This window comes from Vicugna pacos, chromosome 22 (genome assembly GCF_048564905.1).
Source record: "Vicugna pacos chromosome 22, VicPac4, whole genome shotgun sequence".
Classification (NCBI taxonomy): domain Eukaryota; kingdom Metazoa; phylum Chordata; class Mammalia; order Artiodactyla; family Camelidae; genus Vicugna; species Vicugna pacos.
Genome location: NC_133008.1, coordinates 11,238,063 through 11,260,944, shown reverse-complemented (window position 1 = coordinate 11,260,944; position 22,882 = coordinate 11,238,063). Strand labels below are relative to the sequence as shown.

Below are 22,882 nucleotides of genomic sequence, written 5' to 3'. Positions count from 1 at the left end.
GATGCCTCGGTGCCCTCACTGCCCAGCCTTAAGCATCATATGCTGTCATTTCCCCAGTGTCCTGTTGGTTCCCCAGGTTGGCCCTTCTCATTGTGAGAGGTGATTACACAGGGCATGGGAACATCAGTCACTGGAGGCTGGCTACTAGCGTGTCCAGTGTGAGCAGTAATCCCCAAACTCAACTCTTCGTAAGTCATTCCTCGGGGTCAAAGAGATCCACAGCTTTCCCACTTATGGTAGCATGTCATCTGATTTCCTTAGCTCTGTCTCACACCGTCTTTTGGGCTGATGGACCATTTGGAACTGGCAGCTTGGTCTCATTAAAAACCTCAAGAGTCACCCCCAAGACCCTTGTTGATGCACCCTCTCCCCATCTTCTCTGTTCTGTGGGAAGGCCTGCTTCTCTGGGAAGCCTCCATTCAGCCTTCGACACATAGTTATAGCACCTCCACCACGTACAGGTTCTGGCTGGGTGCTAGGATATGGTGGTGAGCAAACAGATATCCATCTTCCATGGAGAATTTCCAGTCAACATGGGGAGATAGACACTAGCTGACTAATAATAATCCCATTACAAATTGTGACAAATTCTCCCCTCAAAAACCTACAGGGTGCCACATGAGCATTTAATGGGGGGCCTGGCCTATTCTGCATGCGATATTTGAACCAAATCAAGAAATTAACTAGGCTGGGTAGGTGCATTTGCATTAGGTTCAGATGTAAGTGTCTAAAATAGTAGCTTAAATAAGATAGATGTTTATTTCTCTCTTGCTTAGAAGTCTGGGCAAGTATTTGAGGACAGGTACAGTGCCATTCAGTGGGCAGAAACCCAGGCTCCTTCTATCTTGTTGCTCTGCTCCATATGACCATCACACTGTCCAGGATGGTGGCATCTGCATTCTGGGCAGCTAGATGGAGAAAGGGACACAGTGGGTAATATCCACCAACAATCCCTGAAGTGGCCACAAGATGCTTCCCCTTACATCGTAATGGCCAGAACTTAGTCACATGGCCACACCTAGCTGCAAGGGAAGCTGGGAAGTGCAGCTTTCATTCTGAGCACCCATATGCCCAGCCAAAAACTGGGAGCTCCAACTTCATGCAAAAATAGCATCCATAGTCAACTCTGTCTTGCATTTACTCTGTGCCAGGCACTGTCCTGAGTCCTTTAAATTCATCAGCACATTTCACCCTCACAACAGATCTATGAGGAAGGTAATATTATTGCCCCCATTTTACAGATGAAGACATTGAGGTACAGAAGTAAAATAAGTTAGTAAGGAGACAGGCTGGAATGTGATTCCCATGTAGTTTGGCTCCAGAGTATGGGCTCTGTTAACAGAGTTAACAGTTATGAAGAAAGGGAGAATGGCTATTGGCGGGCATGCACATTCTCTGTCCATAGAGCAGGGTGGAAGGCAGCAAGAGGAAGCACTCCAGACAAAAGAAACAGAAAATGTAAAAGCCTCCAGCCACCCAACGTAAGATCCTTTATCGCAGCACCTCTCAAACCTAAATGTGCTGAAGAATCTCTTGGAGATCATGTGAAATGCACACTTCATTCAGTAGGTCTGGGCTAGGGCTGAGAAGTTGCCCCATGGTGCCCAAACAGCTGCCCCGTGGACCACACCAGGCTGTGGGCCATCTTTTGAGAGGGAGGACTCGCAGTCAAGTGCCCACCACTGCATGGCTTCCCTCCTGCACAGGGCCAGGCCAACAAACAGTTCATCCAGTAGCTAGCTACCCAAGGCCCCTTCACCGTTCTTGCTGCCCCCAGGGTTTCCAGTTCTGGCTGAGATTTCCTTCTCTCTCCCAAGGGTGCCAGGCTCCTTGTTGAATGAATGAACAAGTAAATGAATGAAAGAGGGAATGCTGGAGGTGAGAGGGAAGGACAGGCCACTGACTGTAGGGTCCAAGAGAAGAGTTTGGTTCACTGGCTCCACTCTACACCAAACCTGGACTAACACTGTGCATTCTGAATCCTCCCAGGGGAACAGATACCACCATCTCCCTCTATTTAGACATGAGGAAACTGCCTGCTTTTTTAACATGAGCGCCCGCCCCTCTCTTCCCCTGGAATTTTTCAAGCTCCGAGCTACCACAACCTTGGAGGTGGGGGCCAGCCACAGAAGGGGAAGTTCAGAATGCGTTTCCTCCACGTGGAGGAAGCTTGTGTTACAGCTACCGTCTTCTCTAATCCAGCAGCTCCCCAAGGAGATGCCGATTATCTGTGAATTTCACAGAAGGAAACTGAGGCTCAGAGAGGTCTGCTGTCCTGCATAGCTGTGACTCGGCACCCCGCTCAGTGAACTCAGGGAACACCGCTGGAATGAACCACAAATGGAAGATGGAAGTAGAGCTCCCAGGCCAGCTACAATAGCTTCGGGTGACTGAGCCCTTACCAGGTGCCTGGTACCGCTAAGCGGTCTCCCAACGTTCTCATTTGATCCCCAGGAAAAAGCTCCTCTAATATGTGTTATCCGCCTCTTTGTGCAGACTTGAAGGGTGTGGGCTCAGAGAAGCCAAGTGTCTTTCCCAGAGAGGCACAGCACAGCAGGGACGGGCTGGGTCGACTTTACAAACCTAGGCCTGCCTGACCTCCTCCTTCCTCTGGCAGCATTAGGCCCTTACTCGGAGTTCGAAGCTGCGCACAGTCCGAATCTGGACCATTCCACTCAATCTTCACAACTCAAGGAAATTGTTTTACAAATGCGAAATAACGGAGGCTGGAGAGGCAGAGGGATTTGCCTACGGAGAGAACGTGATGGAAAAATCCAGTGGGGGGCTCAGAAGGAATGCACGCGGGAGTCTTCGGGGGCTGCCCCTCCGAGAGCCTTGACACCCAGCGCGCGCCCCCACGGCCCTCTCCTCCCAGACCCGGGGGACCGGGGCCCCTTTAATGGGGCGGCGGAAGGGGCGGCCGGGGGCCGCAGGCGGCGCCCAATGGGCTTCGCGGAGCGTCACTTCCCGGCGGCGGGAGGCGAGCGGCGAGTGCGGGGGGCGGGGGGCGGCCGGCGGGGGCGGGGCGGCCGGAGGAGGTGTTGGCAGCCGGCTGGGACCCACGCGGCGCCGCGGCCCACCTGGCCTGCAGCAATCCCACCCTCGGCGACGGCGGCGGCACGATGCCCTTTGACTTCAGGAGGTGAGTGTGGCAACCCCGCCACCGGGGAGCCCCCTCCGCGAGCACGGAGGATGCCCGGGCACGCCGCGGACCCCTCCCGCCTGGAACGCAGCAGCGGCCCCCAGCGCTGTGCATGCGTCTGCAGGCCCTCGGGGACCCCAGGCGGGCCCCCTGCCGCACACAAAGCCAACGGGAGCCGCGGAGGTCTCCCTCCTGCAGCGGGAGGCGAGGCCACCCACCTTTCGGCCGCTCCACCCCTTCCCTACGCGGAGCCCCAGCCCCTTCCTCAGGCTCCCCGGACACCTCGCAAACCCGCATCCCATTCCTCCCATCCTGGGATACAGATTTCCTCCCTCCCGCAGATGGGAGCCAGCAAACCATCCACTTCGTCCCCTCTACAGAGCCTCGTTTTGTGGACCCCACCCCAGCTGACAGGTGCGCCCAGGGCACCTTGGATAAGTCCCCAGGGGTCTGCAGCCCCATCCCGCCAGGCAGCAGCTGAAGGGTTTCATGTTTCCATAGCCTCGGGCTCCCCCCGGCTGGGCCGAACAGGAGGCCTGTCCCCCAGCCAGCCCTAGTCCTGTACTCTGGGTATGGGGGCTCTGTGGGGGAGGGGAGGAGGCCAGGGAGCTGTGGGCAGGGCTCGGCCGCGGGGCCCACCCGGGCCTGGCCTTGGCTTTCTGCAGTCACCACAATGGGCCCTTTGTGGGGGCCAGCCTCCTCCTGGCCCACGTCGTGCTGGGCTACGCCTTTGGAAGCCTGCCTGAGAAGGGGTCTCCACCAGACTTTCCCTTGAGGTGCGGAGCCCTAGGGGATGCCCTGGCCTGAGGCAGCCACACTGTGGCTGTACGGCCTGGAAAACAGCAGGGCTTTAGGGCGAAGGAGCTGAGTTAGAATCCTAGCTCTGCCCTCTTCACGAGCAGCTCGTTCTAGTCCAGATGTTAGGGGCGAAGGCTCTGGGTTCAGACCTTGCCTGAGCTGCTCGGCTAGATGACTCAGGCACATGTCTGAGCCCTCTCAGTATTTCTGTGTCACCACCTGCACATTGGGGCTAAAAATAAAGTCCCACTTGCATGGACTGAGTGCATGGGAAGTGCTTAACTCAGAGTCCAGTAGGGTGTAGCGCTCAAAAGTGGGACGTTAGTCGACAAGCAGCCTCTCCGTGAGGCCATTTCCTTATCCGCAAAATAGGGGATTCTGGTGCCTGCCTGCTCCTTCCCTCTCTACAGGTGTGAATGAAGTCAGGATAATGTGAGAGTCTTCCTGGGAAGAGAAGCCTGGCGGAGACCCCCCATGGCACGTGGGCACATTGGGGTTTAGGGGCTTAGGCCTGGAGGGAACATTGGCTTTGGACCTCTCGCACTGACTGTGTGGTACTCAGCCTGCCCTGGACACCAGTGTCATCCCACCAACAGCCCCTTCCATGCAGCCCTGGGGCTGGCACCAGTGTCTCAGATGCACACTTAAAGACCCCTGGTAGTTTGAAAGCAAGGAGAGCCCCCCTGATGGAATTCAAGGGCAGTCCTCATGTGGACAGTTAACATCTGGACCATGACAGAGCTGTAGCTGGCACATCAGTTCCTGGTTCCAGAAAGCCTCCCTTTACCCATACTGATAATTCCTGCCCCTAGTCCCATCTCCATGTGATCAGGTAGGTTTTGGTGAGTTTGACCTTGCTGGGGAAGACATTGCTTTGGTGCATTTAATTCATTCACTCTGCACCTAACCCCTGCCATTTTAAGAGGAAGAAATTGAGGCCTGAGGGTTAAGGGTCTTGTCCTGGACCTCAGGGAAGCGAGACTAAAGAGTGGGCCCGGGTCCCAGGTCATGCACAGCTCCTGACCTGTGCCCCTTGAGTTGGAGGTTTAGCATGTCCAGATTCCCTAGGGGCCTCAGCTTAATGAGATGTTTTAATTAATTTCTTGGAAGGCCCATGCCACCACTTGAACAGTGAGAATGGATTTCAACACTTCACACTGGCACCTTTGAGGATGAGCCTAGTAACCTGCACTTCTTAAGATCTGTACATCACAGGGCTCAGGTTCTAAGGAAGGGTCCACCCACCGTCCCACACACCTTCCTCCGCTTCAATGTTCATTCATCAGACGTTTACTGAGTGTCTGCTCTGTGCTCAGTCCTCTGCCATGTACCCCACTGTGCAGAGCTGGGTGCCATGTGGCTCTGCCCTTTCAGCCCTCAAGAGGAGAAGGGAGGAGGGCATCCTGGGGTCCCAGGAGTGGGGGTATGGTGATCCAGAGTGTGTGGGGTGTCCACCAATGTACAAGCCTTGTGGGGGCGCAGACTTGACGTCTGTTCCCTTGTCCCCTGTGAGAAGGAGTTTTAATCTTCATTTTAAATCAGAGGAAAGGGAGACTGCCAGGTGGAAGCTCCTTTGCCCGGGGACAGGCTGTGGTGAGCTGGTGGAGCTGGGATTTGAACTGGGGACTGTCAGCTCCAAAGCCTTAGCTCTGGGAGGAAAGGGTGGACTCAGAGAGTCCAACAACCCCATCAGATCTCTTAAAAACTATGGGTGAATGGAGAGTGGCCTACTCTGATCGGACCCCCTCTCCCAGTTAGAGGCCGGAGAGAAAACCAGGCTTCCTGCTTCTTTTGCACCCTTAAAACAGAACAAAATCTTTTCCATCATAGGTTATTACAAGATACTGAATATAGTTCCCTGTGCTATGCAGTAGGTCCTTGTGGTTTATTTTATATCTAGTAGTGTGTATCTGCTAATCCCCCAAAGAATATATAACTGAATGTATGACTGAATCACTATGCTGTACACCAGAAACTAACACAACGTCATAAATCAACTATATTTCAATTTAAAAAAGAAAAAGCAAAATCAGGAAGAGGGGGAAAGGAAACCTCTTGTCCTTTCTAATCAGTGCTCCTTGTTTTCTGACTGCCTGTGGGACTTTGTGTGCCTTACCTCCTGTGTGCGTTGTCTAAAGTGGGGATGAGAGCAGTGCCCATTGTGGAGAGGATTAACTGAGTCAATGTGTGTAACAGCATCAGACACAGAGTAAGCACCCAATAAATTTGGGGCGCTCTTTACACCTTTTCTGTTATTTCATCAAAGCACCCGTATTTCCTAACACTGTGTAACCCACTTAATTATTATACTTACTCTCTTTCTTCCTTGCATTCAAATAAGGGCCTCCTAGGGCAAAGAAGTCTATTGATGTCATTCACTGTTATGACTCTAGTGCCTAGAAGAGTGGTGGGCCACACTCGCCCCCAGGAAATGTCTCTCAGAGTCTGTTGAGGAAGCCAGAGGCACGGTGTGATTTGATATGCCATATCTTCCTTTGCTGGGGAAATCCCCCCCCCCCTGACTTCCTTCCTCAAATGTGCTCTCCTCTAAATTGTAGTGGGGAAGGAGGCAGAGTACAGAGGAGGGACCCTGGGCCTTCAAAGCTGACTCTTGTTTGCTTTGCTCCTGGTGCGCTGTTTTGTTAATCGCTGGACCTTGCAGTGGTGGAACTGGCCTTGTGTCCCAGTTCCGTGGGCGTTGGCTCTGCCTGGACCCAGTTCCGGCTGGCAGGGGCCAGGAGCGCCTGCTGCCTCTGGCTCAGCCTGGGGTAGGTTGGAGGAGGGCAGTTCCTGCAGCCCAGGCCCAGGGGAGCCTGAGTGCTGCTTTCAGGGACTCAGTGGTGGCCACTTCCCCAACAATGGTGGCCCCCGAGTTGAAACCCCAAGACCTGGCGTGTGCTGTCACCCTGCCACTGACCATCCAGGCCCTGGGACAGTTGGCGTACCTTTTCCAAGCCTCAGTTTCTTCATGTTAAGGAGAGGTTGGCCTCTCCTGGACTGCCTCACCTGGAAGGGTAGAGGTAGAGGCAGATGAGATGTCCCTGCAGGGTAGGGCTGGCTGCATAATTTTTAGAGCCCAGAGCAAGATGAAAATGCAGAACCTCTTGTTGGAAAAGTATTAAGAATGTCAGGACAATGAGAGCAGAGTATTAAGCTAAGCCTGGACGCAGCCCTCTGAGCAGGGGACCCTGTGGGACTGCGCGGGTCACACGCCCATGACGCCATCCCTGCTGCACCTCCTTGGTTCCACCTCCGTCCCTTCTCAGCCTTCCGAGTCGTCTCCAGGAGACCCCAGGTCTCCTCCAGAATCCCAGGGTTGCTTTCCAAAGTTGACATGATTTTTTCACGTCCTGATTGCAACCTCCACACAGGGCCCATGGCTCTGATCAATTCTGATTTCCTTAGCTCCCCACGCAGCCTTGCCTGAGGGGGCCCCTGCAAATCCTTGCGACCCCCTCACTCCCTGCATCCCATAAGTCCCAGCCCCCACGGTGGGCTCTGAGCACACAGTCAGCACTCAGCGGATAGTAGCTGACATGAGTGCTCGTGTTTCTACCCTGCCTCATTCCAGAAAGAATTTGGGGAAGCTGAGGGAAACATATACTTCACAAGTTTTTAAAAATCTAAATAGACTTCAAAATCAAGGCATAGGGGAAATAAAGATTAGACGGCAAAGGAAAAATTTGGTGAAAATCCAGCCAGTAATTTACGTTTATTGAGCACTTACTAGTGCCTGACACTGGAGTAAGGATCTTTACTCATTTAACTCCCAGCAACCGTGCAATGCAGACACTGCCATTATCCCACTTTTCTGATGAGCCGGTTGACATGCAGCAGAGTTGAGGTCCATGGTGGGTCAGCAGGAGGCACTGGGGTCGGAGCGCTGCTCTGCTGCTCAGAGCCCCACTTGTATCCTGTAGGCTCGTCTCTAAAGCTCTTGCCTTCATTCACCAAGTTCAGAGGGAGCTGAACTGCCTCTGATTGGACTCAGTGGCTTTCTCATCTCTAATCCTTTCCCAGCTGCACTCATTAAGAAACTTAAAGTCATCAACTTTTTTTTTTAAACTAAAAGTGTGGTCTGACACCTGATTCTGAAATTGACTTTAAAGACCCCCACTGTGGTCTCGGGACAACGTACAGCATCTCACTCTGGAGGGTCCGGGTTTTCCCACTCCGGCCGCCGGGGCTTTAGAGTCGAGCACGTGTTTACCTGTTCGTTGGATGTGGAAGGGGATGGAAAATCTCTCCTCTCGAGGCAGTTTGGATTCCTGACCTCAATGCCGTAGTATCTGGAGACTGACTTGAGCCAACCATGGCCTCACTGAGTTCTGCTTCCCGTCTGGTAATCCTTTCACATTTCATTTTGGAGTTGCTGCTGGGCAGTTTTCATCAGGTATCAGAGAGGGTGTGAGGAGGGCACTTGGGGTGAGGCTTACCCACTACCTTTCCATCAGTGAGCCTCATTTCTGGCTGTCAGAATCGCTGGAGGGGTTTTAAAACTCCCCACACTCAGGTGGTGTGCTCCAGACCCAATAATCAGGATATGAAGATGGAGGCCTAGGGCATCAGAAGTTTTTTAAAGGCCTTCACATGATGCCAGTGCACAAGCCAAGACTGAAAAGATTGCTGTAAATCAGAAGAACCCATAGGAAGCAGGCTGAGAACACCGGGGCAGCCAGGTGCTGGAATGGGTCCTCGGAGGGGAGGTTGGGGAGCGGAGCGTGGTCCCATCTGTCACCCCTGCATGACCTTCAGCCCACCGCTTCCCTATTCTGGGACTGTTCTTCACCAGTAAAGCTGTTGGTAAGGGAGGTAGGGTGGTTACCTTTCCTTTGATACGCCTGCTCTTCAAAATGTGGTCCCCACACCAGCCGCTTCAGCATCACCTGGGAGCTTGTTGGAAGTGCAGAATCTCAGTGCCCACCCTGCCTCTGCATCTGCAGTCTGACAAGAGCCTCTGGTGGTTTGGATGTACTGTAAGATTGACAGAGCCCTGCTCTGTACGATTGACTAACTCAGCATCTCTATGTCCATGCTTATCAATGCTGTGTCCCCCGCTTGGAGATTCACAATGCATGTGTAACTTACTTAAGGCTCTGACAAGTCCTGCACGAAAGGAACAGAGGTCACTTGGTTTAGCCCAGTTTTGCACAAACTTACTGTCTAAGCCACCCTGCTTTTCATAGGGCAGCCAGGATCCGTTCTCAGACTGTTGTTTGGGAACCACAGTTCTAATGGATCCTTTAAGGGAGTGGTAATTAGCCTAATTGTATGTTGTCAGCTTTAACATGTAGGTCTGTTAACTTAATTACATTGGTTGTCTATGCAGGGAAAGTACAGGACGGGGGGTTGGGGGGAACCCAACAACACTACTGTGTTTTGGTTTTTTTAAAGTCTTGGGAGAGGCAGGAGGACTCCCTGTACTACTGAGAGCTCAGGGCTATGTAAGGGGCTTTACAAATCCCCTCACCCTCTGAGTGGGCACTGTTCCTATTTTACCACCAGGGAACTCGACCCCCAAAGATGTTGGGTCACACAGCTGACGCATCAAGGGGCCCCCGGGGGACCAGCTCACACCTGGCAGTATAATCCTTCCTTTGAACGCTTCCTTCTGGAACCTGCCGGGCAGCACAGCTGGACAGGAAGCAAGATCCGTTTGAAACGGACTGCATGTTCTGTTTATCCAAAAGGTGGAAACCTTATTTGAGTTGAGAGGCCCAGCTGTTACCAGACTTCAGTCACAGGTCCCTGAAATGCTGGGGACTGGTGACGTGGTGGTTCTTCCACGGAGTTAGCGCTTCTCTCGCGTTCCAGTCTGGGGCTTGAATTTCTTTGAAGGAGGAAAGGAGGCGAGGCTAATGTTATTAGTAATGCCTGACAGTCCCTCAGCTGGTGATGTGTTGCACACTGTGCCGGTCATGTCATCGGACTTGAAAGTCACACTGGCCCCATGAGATAGATATGATTATTAGTCATTGCTTTTCTTTATTTTATTTTTTTAGATTAACATACAGTAAAATTGCCCTTTCTTGGCATACCTTCTATGGAATTCAGGACATTATAAAATGTAACCACCCCTACAATCTAGATACAGGACAGTTCCATCCCCCTCAAGAAACTCTAATATAGTTAGACTGTCGATTCAATTTTTTAAAATTGTGGTAAGAACACTTAAGATGGGATCTAACCCTCAACACGTTTTGAAGTGCACAATGCAGTGTTGTTCAGTACAGGTGTGGTGCTGGGCAGCAGATCTGCAGAACTTAATTCATCTTGCGTAACTGAAACTTTACACCCATTGAACAGCAGCTCCCCATTTCCTCCTCCTCCCAGCCCCTGGCAACCACCATTCTATTCTCTGCTTCTATAAGTTGAACTATTTTTAGATACCTTGTATAAGTGGACGTAGTATTTGACCTTCTGTGACTGGCTTATTTCACTTAGCACAGTGTCCTCCGGGTTGATTCATGTTGTCATATATGGCAGGATTTCCTTTTTAAAGGCTGAATAATATTCCATTATATGTATACACGGCATTTTCCTTATTCATCCATCCACCTATGGACACTTAGATGGTTTCTATATCTTGGCTGTTGTGACTAATGCTGCAGGAAACATGTGTATCTCTTCAGAACCCCAGTTCCAATTGTTTTGGGTAAATACCCAGTTGTGGGATTGTTGGATCATATGGTAGTTCTATTTTTAAGTTATTGAAGACCCTCCATACTATTTTCCATAGTGGTTGCACCAGTTTATATTCCCTACACAACGGTGTTGGAGGGTTCCCGTTTCTCCACATCCTCACCACACTTGTTATCTTTTGTTTGTTTGGATAGTAGTCATCGTGACAGGTGTGAGGTGCTATCTCACTGTGGTTTTCATTTGCATTTCCCGGATGATTAGTGACGTTGAGCATCTTTTCATGTACCCGTTGGCCATCTGTGTGTCTTATTTGGAGAAGTGTCTGTTCAAGTTCTCTGCCCAGTGTTAATTGGGTTGTTTGGTTGTGGGTTTGTTGTTTTGTGTTTTGTGTGTGTGTGTTTTGTTGTGGAGTTGAAGGAGTTTCTCGTGTATTTTGGGTATTAACTACTTTTCAAATACGTGGTTGGCAAATATTTTCTCCCAGTGAAAAGGTTGCCTCTTCACCCTGTTGTTTCCTTTATTCGTTCAGTTTTAAAACAGGAAGGCAAGGGTCAGAGCTGGGAAGTGACTGGCCCAGGGCACACAGCTGAGGAGGTACAGGACTGAGACTTGAACTTGGGTTCACCCTCCAGAGCCAGGGTACTTGACCTTGGTGCCATCCTGCCTCGCTGGTACCCTGACATTGTCGATTTTGATGATTCCCCACCAGGTCTTCACTGCCCTCTTCTTTCTTGCTTTCACACCAGGAGCCCCTGACATGTAGAATTTAACCAAAATGTCCCTTGAGAACTTTGGGGGCGGAATCTGGTGATATTTGACTTGTTTGGAAGTTTTGCTGGGCCCAAGGGTACCTTCGTGGTGTGGAGCAGCTGTCTCCAAATCTTCAGGGGAAAGTGCTACGCAGAGGGCCATCCTTTCAGAATGTCCGTCCACACTGCGAATCCCTCCGAGGGCTGCTCCCCTGGAGAACGTGGCCAGGCCGCCCCAGGAACAGACCTCCACGTTGTCCTCATTCAGATCCCTCTGGATCTGAGTCCCTTCCCCATGTTTCCCCATCATGGGACCCTGGACAAGACACTTTGCCTCTGTGAGCCTCGATTTTCCTCATCTGCAAATTGGGGTGCTCACACTTTCCTTGCAGGGTTTTATGAAGAGGAGGTGGGCTTGTGTGGAATGGGGGATGAGTGTGCTTAGAAAATGGAATGCATTTCCCTCCGTCTGGCCTGGCCTGGTGGCACTGTCCCCAGGCTCTCACCGAGCCCTGGTGGACCTCAGCAGAGGGGCATCTGGAGGGTGGACACGGTAAAACCGGGGCCCCTGGGGGTTGTAGGACCAGTGATGTACTCACATGAAAACACTTGAGTTCGACCCGGAGCTGTACTGCCCTCAGTGGCACCCACACAGTGACCCCAAGCACCAAGGCCTTAATCTATGGTGGGAGAGAAAATGGTCAAATGGTCACACACCCGGATGCCCCCAGGCCGGGGCAGGTGTGGTGGTGGCAGCTTGGTGTGGGCCGGGGCCCATCCGAGAGCGACGCTCCTTAGGGAAGGGGCGGCTCCCTGTGGCTTGTTGCCCTGCAGATTGCCCAGTTTTTCAGGAAATGATGAAAATCTGATAAATAGTGTGAAAATCATTAGTAACTGCGTCCAGTTTTATTTTTGTTGAACATTCTGCTGGGCCAAACCAAAGCCTCCTGAGGGCTGATGATGGCCTGTGGTTGGCAGCGTACAACCTGTGTGTCACACATACCAGTGTGACCCGCAACACGCTAGCCGGGGCTTGGGATGGAGCCCCTGGACTCCGGGACGTGATCTGGGGGGCATGGACTTGGAGCCAGAGGCAAAGGAGTGAGGGACCCCCAGGTTCGGGCTGGGGCACTGTTCCTCCAGGCCTGTCAGCCGGGCTTCCCGCCTTTGGCTGGTGCTGGGATGGCCCCACCAGCCCTGCCCCGGCGCCTCACGTTCCTCTTCAGCAGCCCCAGGGCTGGCCAGAGCTCAGTTCGAGTGACACTCCCTCCTCCAGATCCTCCAATACCTTCAGGCCTCAGGGTGTCTCTTTCTGGTGACCTCCCAGGGCTGTGCTGTGACAACAGTGTTCACAATAGTCCCCATTTATCAAGTGCCAGGCTGAGGCCTTTCTGGGATTCCTTCAGTTCATCGTCACATCGGGTAGGAGCCAGGTGTCGTTCCCATTTGCCTGATGAGGATCCTGGGCACAGAAGGGACAGGACTTGACCAAGGTGGCACAGACCATGGGCAAGGGAAGCCCTCTGTCTGTGATGCTGGAGCCGGCCTTCTTAACCACTTGTGTGCCCCGGAGGGCAGTGTTATTGCCTCAATTTGAACCTGGGGGTGGGGGCGCTTCATGGACACTGCTAATGTCAGCTGCCTTGTAGGGGAAGGGGCTCTGGGTACCTGAGATGGGGCTGAGCCTGGGTGACCGTTTCCAGGCCTGATTGACACTGTACATCTTTGGGCAGGAGATGACTGCCGAACCCCTGCTGGGGACCTGGGCTGGGGGTGCATTCCTTCCCGTGGGGAGCCGGTGGGGCTGACCATCCTGCCCTTTGTCTGCCTGGTCTCCAGAGCCCCAGTCAACAGGCCAGGGATGGGCTGGGGTGGCAGAGTCATCTGTTCATTGAACACATTTATTGAGGACCTGCTCTGTACTGGGCACTGTTCTCGAGCTGGGGCTGTAGCACTGAGCCAGACAGTCAACTCCTGTCCCTCCAGCCACATGGAATTTATGTTTCAGTTCTGGTATTTTTCTTGTCTCTTTTTTTAAATTAAATACACTTTTAAATTTTGGAATAATTTGGAATTACAGAAAAAGTGTAATAAAGCTAGTTCAGATCCCCCCATCCAGTGTGCCCCCTGGTTCACACATACATCACCACGTCTGTCACAGCTAAGAAACTGACACTGGATGTTATTACTAACGGAACTCCAGACTTTGTTTGGATTTAGCTTGTTTTCTGCTAAGGTCCTTTTACTGCTCCGGATCCCAGCCAAGATCCCGCGTTGTATTCGGTGGTCACGTCTCCCTAGTCTCTGACTGGGGACGGTTCCTCAGTCTCTCTTGTTCTTCATGAGCTTGGCAGTCTTGAGAAGCATGTCCGGGTATTATCCTGTGGTTTGACAGATGTTTTCTCATCGTCAGATTGGGTCTCGGGTGGAGAGTCCTTCTCAGGGCATCCTGTCGGGGGTGCCTGACATCCATGTGACGTCACTGGTGACATTGACCCTTCGTACCTGGATCCGGCGGCATGTGCCAGGCTGCCCCTGGATCGTTCCTCACTGATCAGCGGTCTTTCTCCCCACCCTCCTCACTATAAGCTGGCCCTCCCACCAGTTTCTAAACTCCCTTGCAGCAGAAGTTCATTTCTTGCTCTTGCAAAGTCCAGAGGCAGTGGGGATGCTCTGCCCCTCACGGGTACCGAGAGACCCAGCTGCCTTCCGTCTCATGATGCCTCTTTCTCAAGAGTGTGTAGGACCCTCCCTGAGGCCCAGTGTGTGGAGGGTCTGGACGTGGCACCATCACTTTTGTCCTGACCGGGGGACCTGGCCTCACCCAATTCCAGGGGCAGCCAGGACATCGGGTCGGGCCGTGGGCCCAGGAGGAAGAGGAAGGGAACGGGCCTTGGTGCGGATAATCACAGCCATATTTTCAGCCTCCCACTCTTCTGGCTCCATCTCCATAGTTGGGGGGCACATTTCCCAATATGTGTTACTGACTCGATAAACTTTTCTTTCAACTACTCAGTTTTAGAATTTAATGCTTGTTTGCAAAAGGTAACTTTATAACATCTTTGAAAATGGAAAAATAATATCACCTACCACAGACAGATACAAATCATTGCAGGGTTGTTCATTCTAGCTGGCTGGTGCCCGCTAAGGTGGCGGCTGGGCCTGTTAAAATGGATGTTAGCAAGTGCTGGAGAGACGAGATGAGAGGCTGACGGCCAGCGAGCCCCACCCTGAGACGGTCTCTGTGGTGTTCTCGGAACACTCAGATGAGAACTGAACAGGGAACGGCCTCACTGTGAAGTCCAATGCCGTTTAACCACCAGGTCCCCGCAGTGCCTGGAATCACTCCACACCACACTGGTGGCATAGGGGCCACAATTTGGGAAATACTGGCTTAAGGGACAACCAGCACACCATTTGTGCACAGGCAAATCCAAAACCTGGTGCAGGGAGAGAGCGATGAAATCACCCTTCCACCTTGCAGCGCCCATCACTGTATAGTTTGTACCTTGATCTGTGAGGGAGGAATCAATGGTGTCACATAACCAGTGGGGAAGTTGAGGCCCAGAGCAGGACACAGCCCTCTCCATCCCCCGCCCCCCGTGCCCTGCAGGGCTTATGGCGCTTCACTGTCCCTGGCTGCCATCTGTGGTTGGGAAAGGCTTCCTGCCCCAGGTGCCACCACACTGGGCGGGTCATGTGTGCTCAAGCTGCTGTCCCATCTCTCTGTTCCTCTCACCTATCGCCTGCCTGCTACACGTGACTGTGTTTGCACAGGAATGCCAGCCTCCCAGACTTGCTTCAAGGAGCAGAGAAATCAGAAGGCAGCCCTAGCATCCTCGGGAACCTGTCACCCATTCACTGGCCCAGTGGGTGACACAAGATTTGTCCAGGGACGGCCTCAGTGGATAGTGTCCCCGGGGAACTGCTTAGCTGCATGCTGTGGAGGGCGGGGCTCCCCTGATATCCTGGCAGGCCTTTCTGAAGTTGCTCTGTGGCCCTGACTCGGGTGGACTCCACGAATGGTTTGCTCACAGGGCAGAGGGGTCCAGCTTCCTCTCGTGCTCCTAACTCCCCTCCCCTGATGAGCCAAGTTATCGTAGCACCAGGCCCACCGCCTGGAAACAGGCAGTGTGCCCTGGATCTCCCAGCGACATGGCCAGAGGGTACTGTTACTCCTGTTGTGGGGATGAGGAGATTGAGGCCCAGGGAAGCGGGGTTCATTTATCCGTTCATGCACTCATTCAAAGATTTACTGGGGAGGAGTCCTGGGAAAACAGACTGACATTGTCTTTACTGTTATGCAATTTCCCGGGTAGTGGGGAAGGTGTGCTTAATGACAGTGTAGAAATAATGGCACAAATATTTTCCACTGTGGTGAGGACTGAGAGGGAAGGAAACGGAGGCAAGGAGTGTGCAGAGGAGGAGCTGACTGGAGCAGCTTGGCCAACTCATGCCCTTCCTCCAAAAAGACATTCCCAGACTGCTTCTTTGGTCTTATTTGGGTCCCCCCACCATGCCCCTTCCCTGGCTGTGCCGTGTCATCACACCTGGATCTGTCCTTTAGATCCCTTAGCGCACTTGCAGTGATCTGTATGTGCTGTTTGTCCTTGAACATCTGTCTGTCTGTCTCGATGGCGTCCAAGCTCTTGAGAGCAGGGACTGAATCTGTTTGCTGCTCATCACTGGCTCCTGGTGCCGAGCCCGGGGTCTGCACACAGCAGGTGCTCAGTAAATTTTTATTAAGTAAAGGAATGAGAGAAGGGCTAGTCAAGCTGGAATCAGATCCCAAGTTCGTGAAGGTGGGGCCCATGCTCCACTGACCTCGCACCTCCCACCTCCCATGAAACAGCTCAGAACCCCAAACAAGATGAGACCCCCCCAGACCTGGCAGAGGGGTCCAGGTAGTCTGGGATCAGGTGCTTCGTGGCCATCTCTTATTGTGTTTGGAAGATGTTTTCAGTTTTCTTCTAAGAGTGTAAGTGTCTCAGAAAGGATTTATTTCTCTAGTAGTGGGAATGGAAAATGTTCCCTACTGAATGGGTCCTGCGGATTGGGAAATCAGACGTCGCTCAGGCCCTGCCCAAAGTGGGAGTGGGTAGCCAGCTGCCCGTCCCAACAGGAGGCTCCGAGCACCCCTCCCCACTACTAGTTCCACTTGCTTGAAATGGCCTGTTAGTCCCTGAAATCTGAGGTGGGGACCTGGGAGGGAGCAGACTCTGACATTCTACCTTCACCCCACCCAGAGGCCCAGGCCTAATTGTTCCCCTTTTGAGAAGACAGAGGCTCAGAGAGGTTGAGGGCTAGGCCCAGAGCCACACAGCTGGCAAAGTAACAGCCAGCCCCTGAAGTCAAGACTTTCTGCCCCCTAGAAAGTGATAGTTTCTGTTAGATCACCTGACCCTGGAGAGCCAAGTGGCCTGGTTTTCAGTTTCAGTGAAACGATTCTGTTCTCTCCAGAACTGGCAGATTTCCCTAATCTCCTGGGTCCTGCCCTGCCTCCTACCTCCCAGCCCCAGGTCCGGTCCAGTTGGGCCTGGGAATCTTCGTCTTTCAGAGTGTCCTCAGTAATTCTTAGGAACCAGGAAACTGGGGAAACCCTGAGGAAGGGACCACCATTGTGACTCAGGTGTAATTCTGGGACTGAGCACCACAAGTCTTAATTAACTTAATTAATAAGGATTATCATGAATGCATGACATGGGGTTTAAGAGTTTAGAAAGCCCTTAGAAGACTCTAAACCTATTACCTTATTCAGTTCTCACAACAAACCCAGGAAGTAGGGGCTTTTATGCCTCCCATTTTACAGATGAGAAAACTGAGGTGGGGTGGTTCGTCCCATTGTTCGTATGTTCTCAGGTTCCGGGCTGATAAGAATCTGTAAACACAGGGGCTGGCAGGTCCTTAAGATGAATGGAGCCAGCCCCTTCATTTTGGAGCTGGGGAACCCACCTCGATTCACCCCGCAAGCCAGGTGACTAGGGCTCTTCTCCTCTCTCGGACCCGAATGACTTTCCCCAAGCAGGCTTCAGTTGGCTGAGCCTCACAACTCGGTCACACTCAAAACCAGGTGGTTTGTCAGAGCTGAGTTAACCCTGAGTCAAAGGAGGAATGAGAGGGTTCACCCACCCGCCTCTTTCCTGCCCCGCCCCACCTGCCCCTCCCTGGGTCAGGCCCCTCACAGTGGGGTCACACAGACGCGTCACCCTCCTTGGACCTCTGCCTGCCCCCACACTCACTGGAGCATGAAGAGTCAGCCACCCGGGACTCAGCTTGTCCCAGAGCCACTGTTGCGAGCTGCCAGGCAGACCTGGGACAGCTGGGCTTTGGAGCCTGGCGCACCTGGGAACCAATCCTGGTGCGTCCACCCATTTGCTGTGTGACCTTGGGCAGCTCACTTCACCTCTCTGAGCCTACTTTCTGGTCTACAAATGGGGACATGAACCGTGACTCCACACACCTCTCACAGCTGTTGCCTCACAGTAGCTCCTATTTCGGTGACATGGCCCCTCTGCTTCCTTCCCCCGTTTATGAAACTTCCTGACAGACTTGACCTAAAGCAGGGATTGTAAACTGCTAGTGTTGAGGGTTGATTTCTGCCCAGTCACAGGTGTGATTATTTGGTCCTCACGTTTAAAAAAATGTTAAGTTAAATGCCAGCATTTCAAATTAGATTTCACATGAAAATCTGGGTTTCTAGTGCCTCTGGAAGAATGGGGCTCCCTGGCCTCCCTGGCCAAAAAGAAAAGAATCAGAATCAAAAAAAAAAAAAAAAAGAATCAGAATCAGGTGTATCGTCATCATTTGGTTTGGGGGGCAGTGTTGTATTTCTCATGTCTCCCCCTTAACCCCAGTGCTTAAAGATTCTCTAAGACCACCCCATGGGGAAGGAGTAGAGATGAGGAGAGTGAGACTCAGAAATCGTTTTTAATTTTTTGAAACGCTAGCGCCGCCTGCCCGGGTGCCATGTGCCAGTGTTTTTACCTGCAGGACCTGGATCAGGCTGGCCAGTGGCATCTAACTCAGACCATGTCCTCACAGGGTTTTTCTACAGGCCTCATGCCCACAGTGGACACCAGGCACCTCGACAGGGAGGTCTCCCTTTGGAAGGAGCCAGTGGGGTGGAGAGGGGGGTTAAGCGGTAGAGACCAGGGTTAAGAGCTTGGTGTCCGAGCCTCCCACCGCGCTGTCAGCGCTTCGCCCTGCCTTGGCCGCTCTGGGTCCCCAGCGTCTAGGTCAGTGATGGGCATGCTGAAAAAAACGTGTCGTATAGTGAATGAGCAGTCTCCCTGGTTTGAACCACTGGTTTGTCACCCGCGTCATCAGCGGGGGTGGTGACAGTACCTTACTCCCAGGTGACAGCAGAACTTGAATGAGAACACTTGGCTAAGTTGCTCTGCGTGGCACCCCACTGTGGTAACCGCCAGCCACGTGGCTGTGACTAGTGTGTAGTTTGCACAGGTGTTTCTGTGCCTGAGCCTTGAGTCTGGCCACCACTCGGGACTCTGGCCCTGCAGGTGACGATGTTACAGCCGTCATTTGAGAATCTTCCTGCACACGCTGGCTGTAACAGCCCAGAGGAGAGCGGGCGGGCAGGCAGGCTTGGCCAAGGGAGAGGACCTCTGAAGAGAGCCACTCGTTTGTCAAAGAAGCGCCCGTGTGTGCAAGTGTGCGTACATATGTGCATGTGTGTGACACTGTGGGTGTGTTTGCTGAAGTCCCACGAGGTGGCCGTCCCTGCCCCAGCCGGTGTCACATCCGGGGTGTCCTAGCGTGGGACATGGGCTGTGGACTCGGTGTCCACCCGCTCACAGGCTTAACCGGTTCGCCATGTGCTGCTGTTGCACAGAAGACGTGATAGTAGGAACGTGTCCTGGGCCCTGCAGGCTCTGTGACGTGTGAGCGACTCCTGGGTCTGCTGCAGCCTCAGGTTTGGAAGCTGCCAGAAGGATCCCGGCTGCAACCCCCACAGCGGTGTGTGCGGGCCTTCAGAGTCCCTTTCTAGCCCTGAGGGCTCCGGGAGTGGAAGTGGAGGGGCTGGTCAGGCTGCCCAGAGCGTCTTCCTTGGTAGAACCTTCTGCCGGTTACCTGTTAGCTGTTTTCAGGACGCATACCCAGCACTTCCCTCCTGTGAAAACCCCAGTGGCTCTGTTGGGAAGAAGTCACCCCTTTCACGGATAGTAGGACTGAAGCCCAAGGGAGTCAGTCTGTTCAGCTCACTGGGGCAATTTGCTGGTTCAAATGCAGATTCCCATGGCCCCACCAAGAGAGTGTCATGTGGGGAATCAGGGCCCTGGCCTCTATGTTTTTAAGCCACCTCTCTGGAGGCGTTGTAATGATCAGGAGGTAGGAAACCCAAGCCGGGACTCTGGGCTTGTGCTCTGGCCCTGCTGTTTGCTCAGTCGGCCAGATCATTCACTTCTGTGGGCTTTGTCAGTTTCCTGTGCTGTGGGATGTGGGGAGTAAGTGGTACCCGCCTTGGAGCGTGGTTGTGAAAATTCTGTACATTCTTGGGGCTCAGGGAGTATTGATTTGTTGCTATCATTACACTTGAGATTTGTTACAAAAACAATTTAAGAAACAGAAAAGATATCTGTGTGTGTGATGTACAGGAGAGTCTTCCCATCTCGTTTGAATTGGAAGTCTCAGGATGCTGGAATCAGGGTCCCTCTGCCCCCATTTTAGAGATGAAACCACTGAGGGGGAGATTGGACTTGCGAAGTCCCATGGAGGTGGCTGCCTTGGGTCGGGGCAGCCGTGGGCTGGAGTGTCACAGGTCACCGCACCCCTACCTTCACCTCTCCCGAGTGACGTTTCTCAGAACACCAGGAAGCACCTCTGGGCAGGGATGGTGACACTGGTTTCCAGGAGGGCAGTGGGGGCAAGAGAGGAAGCACAGCCACGTGCCTCCCAGACTTGGTCTGGCTCCAGGGAACACAGCTTCCAGTGATCGCCTCACTTCTCCACTGGTGGCTCTGCTGGGCCAGAAGTTCCCCCTAGAGCTTGTCTGCTGAGATGCTCTCAGTCCCAGCCAGCGCTCTGCTCGCTCATTTGCTCACTCATTCACGTCACAGTTAAATGCTGAGCACCTGCCATGTGCCAGGCACTGTGCTGGCACTGGGTACCAAGATGAATACCACGGAGATGGTACCTACTCTCATGGAGGGGCCGTTCCAACAACGAAGATGGACAGTAAGCGATTAAGAGTTATCTGAGCAAGAACGCCCAGGGATCTCAGGGGATACTCTGATCTAACTTGGTGCGAGGTCCGGAGAGGCCCTCCCCAGAGTGCCACCTGGAGGCCTTGAGATGAGCAGAGCTGGGTGGATGCCCGGGCCAGGGTTCCAGGCCCCACCAGAGGCAGAGGCAGCTGTGAATTGTCAGCACTCAGCGAACTGGCTGGAGAACGCATCGTGGGTGCAGTAGGGGGCGTGCCCGTGACCTTCAGCACAATGAGGACAGGGGTGAGCGGGGAGCTGTGTTCTGTTTGTGTTGTGGGCGGCACCCAAGTCTGTGCTGCAGAGACAGGCCTGGGTGCAGGTGGCAGGGGCCAGGCCAGCAGCCGCTGGCTCTTACAGTGTCCTGTCATTCTGCCAAGAGGCCTCTTTGATTCATATTTTCCATGTGGACTTGATGTTTTAGAAATGCTGACCTTCAACTAATCAAATGTCACTTATTAAATTGCAAGTCATATCCTATTCAATTTACAAAAAGGACAATGGACCGGTGACTGAGTTCATGGCCTGTTGGCAGGAGGGAACTCGACAGACCTTGAGGCCGGAGAAGAGGCAGGTGCCTTATCAGTGACCCTCACCACCATCCTTGTATCCCCAGGGGGTGGGCAGTGTGTCTGTTCTGTGAGAAGCTGGACTGACGGTGAGGGTGAGTTAGCAGCCAGACTGGAGGAGCCATGACGAGGCTGGAATGCCCGGTCCAGGAAGGTGGACTTGAGTTCTACCTCAAAAGAAGCAGAGTCATCTTAGAAAGGTGAGATCAGCTCATATGGGCTGGACTAGAAAAGAAGACAAAAGACAGAACGTGCACAAGCAAGGAGTGAACTGGGGGGGCACTTGAGAGATGAGTTGAGGTGGGGTCGGGGAACGGATGGCATTCTGGGTGAGGGGCTCTGCAGCCTGATGAGATTGGGAGGCAAGGATAGCAGAGTGGGGAAAGGCAGCGGATATGGCAGGCATGTGAGGTGGGCCTAGTTTGTGGACCATCCAGAGGAACTCAGCTTGGGGTCTGCACGTGCTGCATCAGGCAGTGGGGAGCCACAGCAGGTTCTTGAGCAGGGATGGTGCTTAGGAAGGAGAGAGGGATCGAGTGACTATAAAACTCTAGGCACGGACTAAGGGAAACTGAAAACCCATTGGCTTGGATTGATGTGTTTCCCAAAGAGAGCGGGGCAGCGTTCTCCCTGATTCTCCCTGACGGGATGACTGCTCCTTATTCACGCCCTCGAGGAGACAGAAGACAAGACTGTGGAGGCCAACCTGAGACTGAATCCATGCATCCAGAATGCCTAAAGCACATTACAGACAGACGGGCAGCAGTGGGAATTGTAGCCAAGGGTTGGGGCCCCTGAAATCCCCACAGCAGGAAATGCACAGTTGGGGCATTTAAAAGCCTTTTAGAAAGTAGCACTGGGGTCCCAAAGCCATTAGTGGACCTTAGGGACCTGCTGATGTTTGCTGAAGTTCACTGGAATAGCACAGTGAAGACACTGAAGACTGAAGACAGTAAAGAGACTTAAGATGCATTGAGCATCTTAAATTAGGAATAACAGGAACTTCTCTCAGCTTCAGTTTCCTCATCTGTAAAATGGTCCTAACCATAGTGCCTGCTTCCTACGGCTCTTCTGAGGGTTAAATGGACTGAGGCAGGTGAGACTTGGCTGGGGTAGGTTCTCAGCTGATAGCTTGCAACGGTCCAGTTCATTTCCTCTCACCGTCCTTACCCGCTAAGAGCATGAGCATCTCTGCTCCAGCAGTTTCAGGGAGATGCCTGTACATTTGTCTCTCTCTCTCTTTTTTTTTTTTTGCAGGGATGCCTGCTATAAGAGACCCTCCCTATTTGATCTAGAAATAGACTAAAGTCTGGACTGTTCATTGTGTGCCGCAACGAGCAGTCATAGCCCTGACCCCACTCCTTCCCCACTGTGGGGGTCTCAGGCACATCCTTCATCTCCCTGGGACTCAGTTTCCTCACCTGTAACAATGGGCAGGTCATAGCCGCCCCACCCAAGCATTGTGTGAAGCAAGATGAGACAGTGTCCATGAATTGTCAGCAAGTCCTCCCCCAAGGCCGTCGGATCACTGAGCCCGCTCCTCCTGGGGTCCCAGGAACCCCCAGGCAGCCCTCATCTATCCCCGTCTGCTCTCTGCTGTACTTGCCTTTTCACTGTTCATCCCCTGGGCTGTTTGTTCGTTCACTCACTCACTCACTCATTATGCACAGACATTTATGCTGGTCATTGTACCAGGCACTGGGTGGGGATCCGGTGGTAAATGAGAACGATACAGCTCTACTGTTGTGGAGTCTTCATTCTCAG

General features: G+C 52.9%; 1 protein-coding gene across 1 annotated transcript in view; it reads left to right on the top strand.

Annotated features, from left to right (window-relative positions):
* The first annotated feature begins 3,007 nt into the window (after positions 1 to 3,007).
* ERGIC1 (endoplasmic reticulum-golgi intermediate compartment 1) overlaps positions 3,008 to 22,882 on the top strand; it is a 99,545-nt gene continuing 79,670 nt past the window's right edge. The window contains exon 1 of the mRNA XM_031689358.2: positions 3,008 to 3,142. Coding sequence (XP_031545218.1) covers positions 3,123 to 3,142 — 20 coding nt within the window. The 5' untranslated portion in view covers positions 3,008 to 3,122. The remainder of the gene's footprint in view (positions 3,143 to 22,882) is intronic.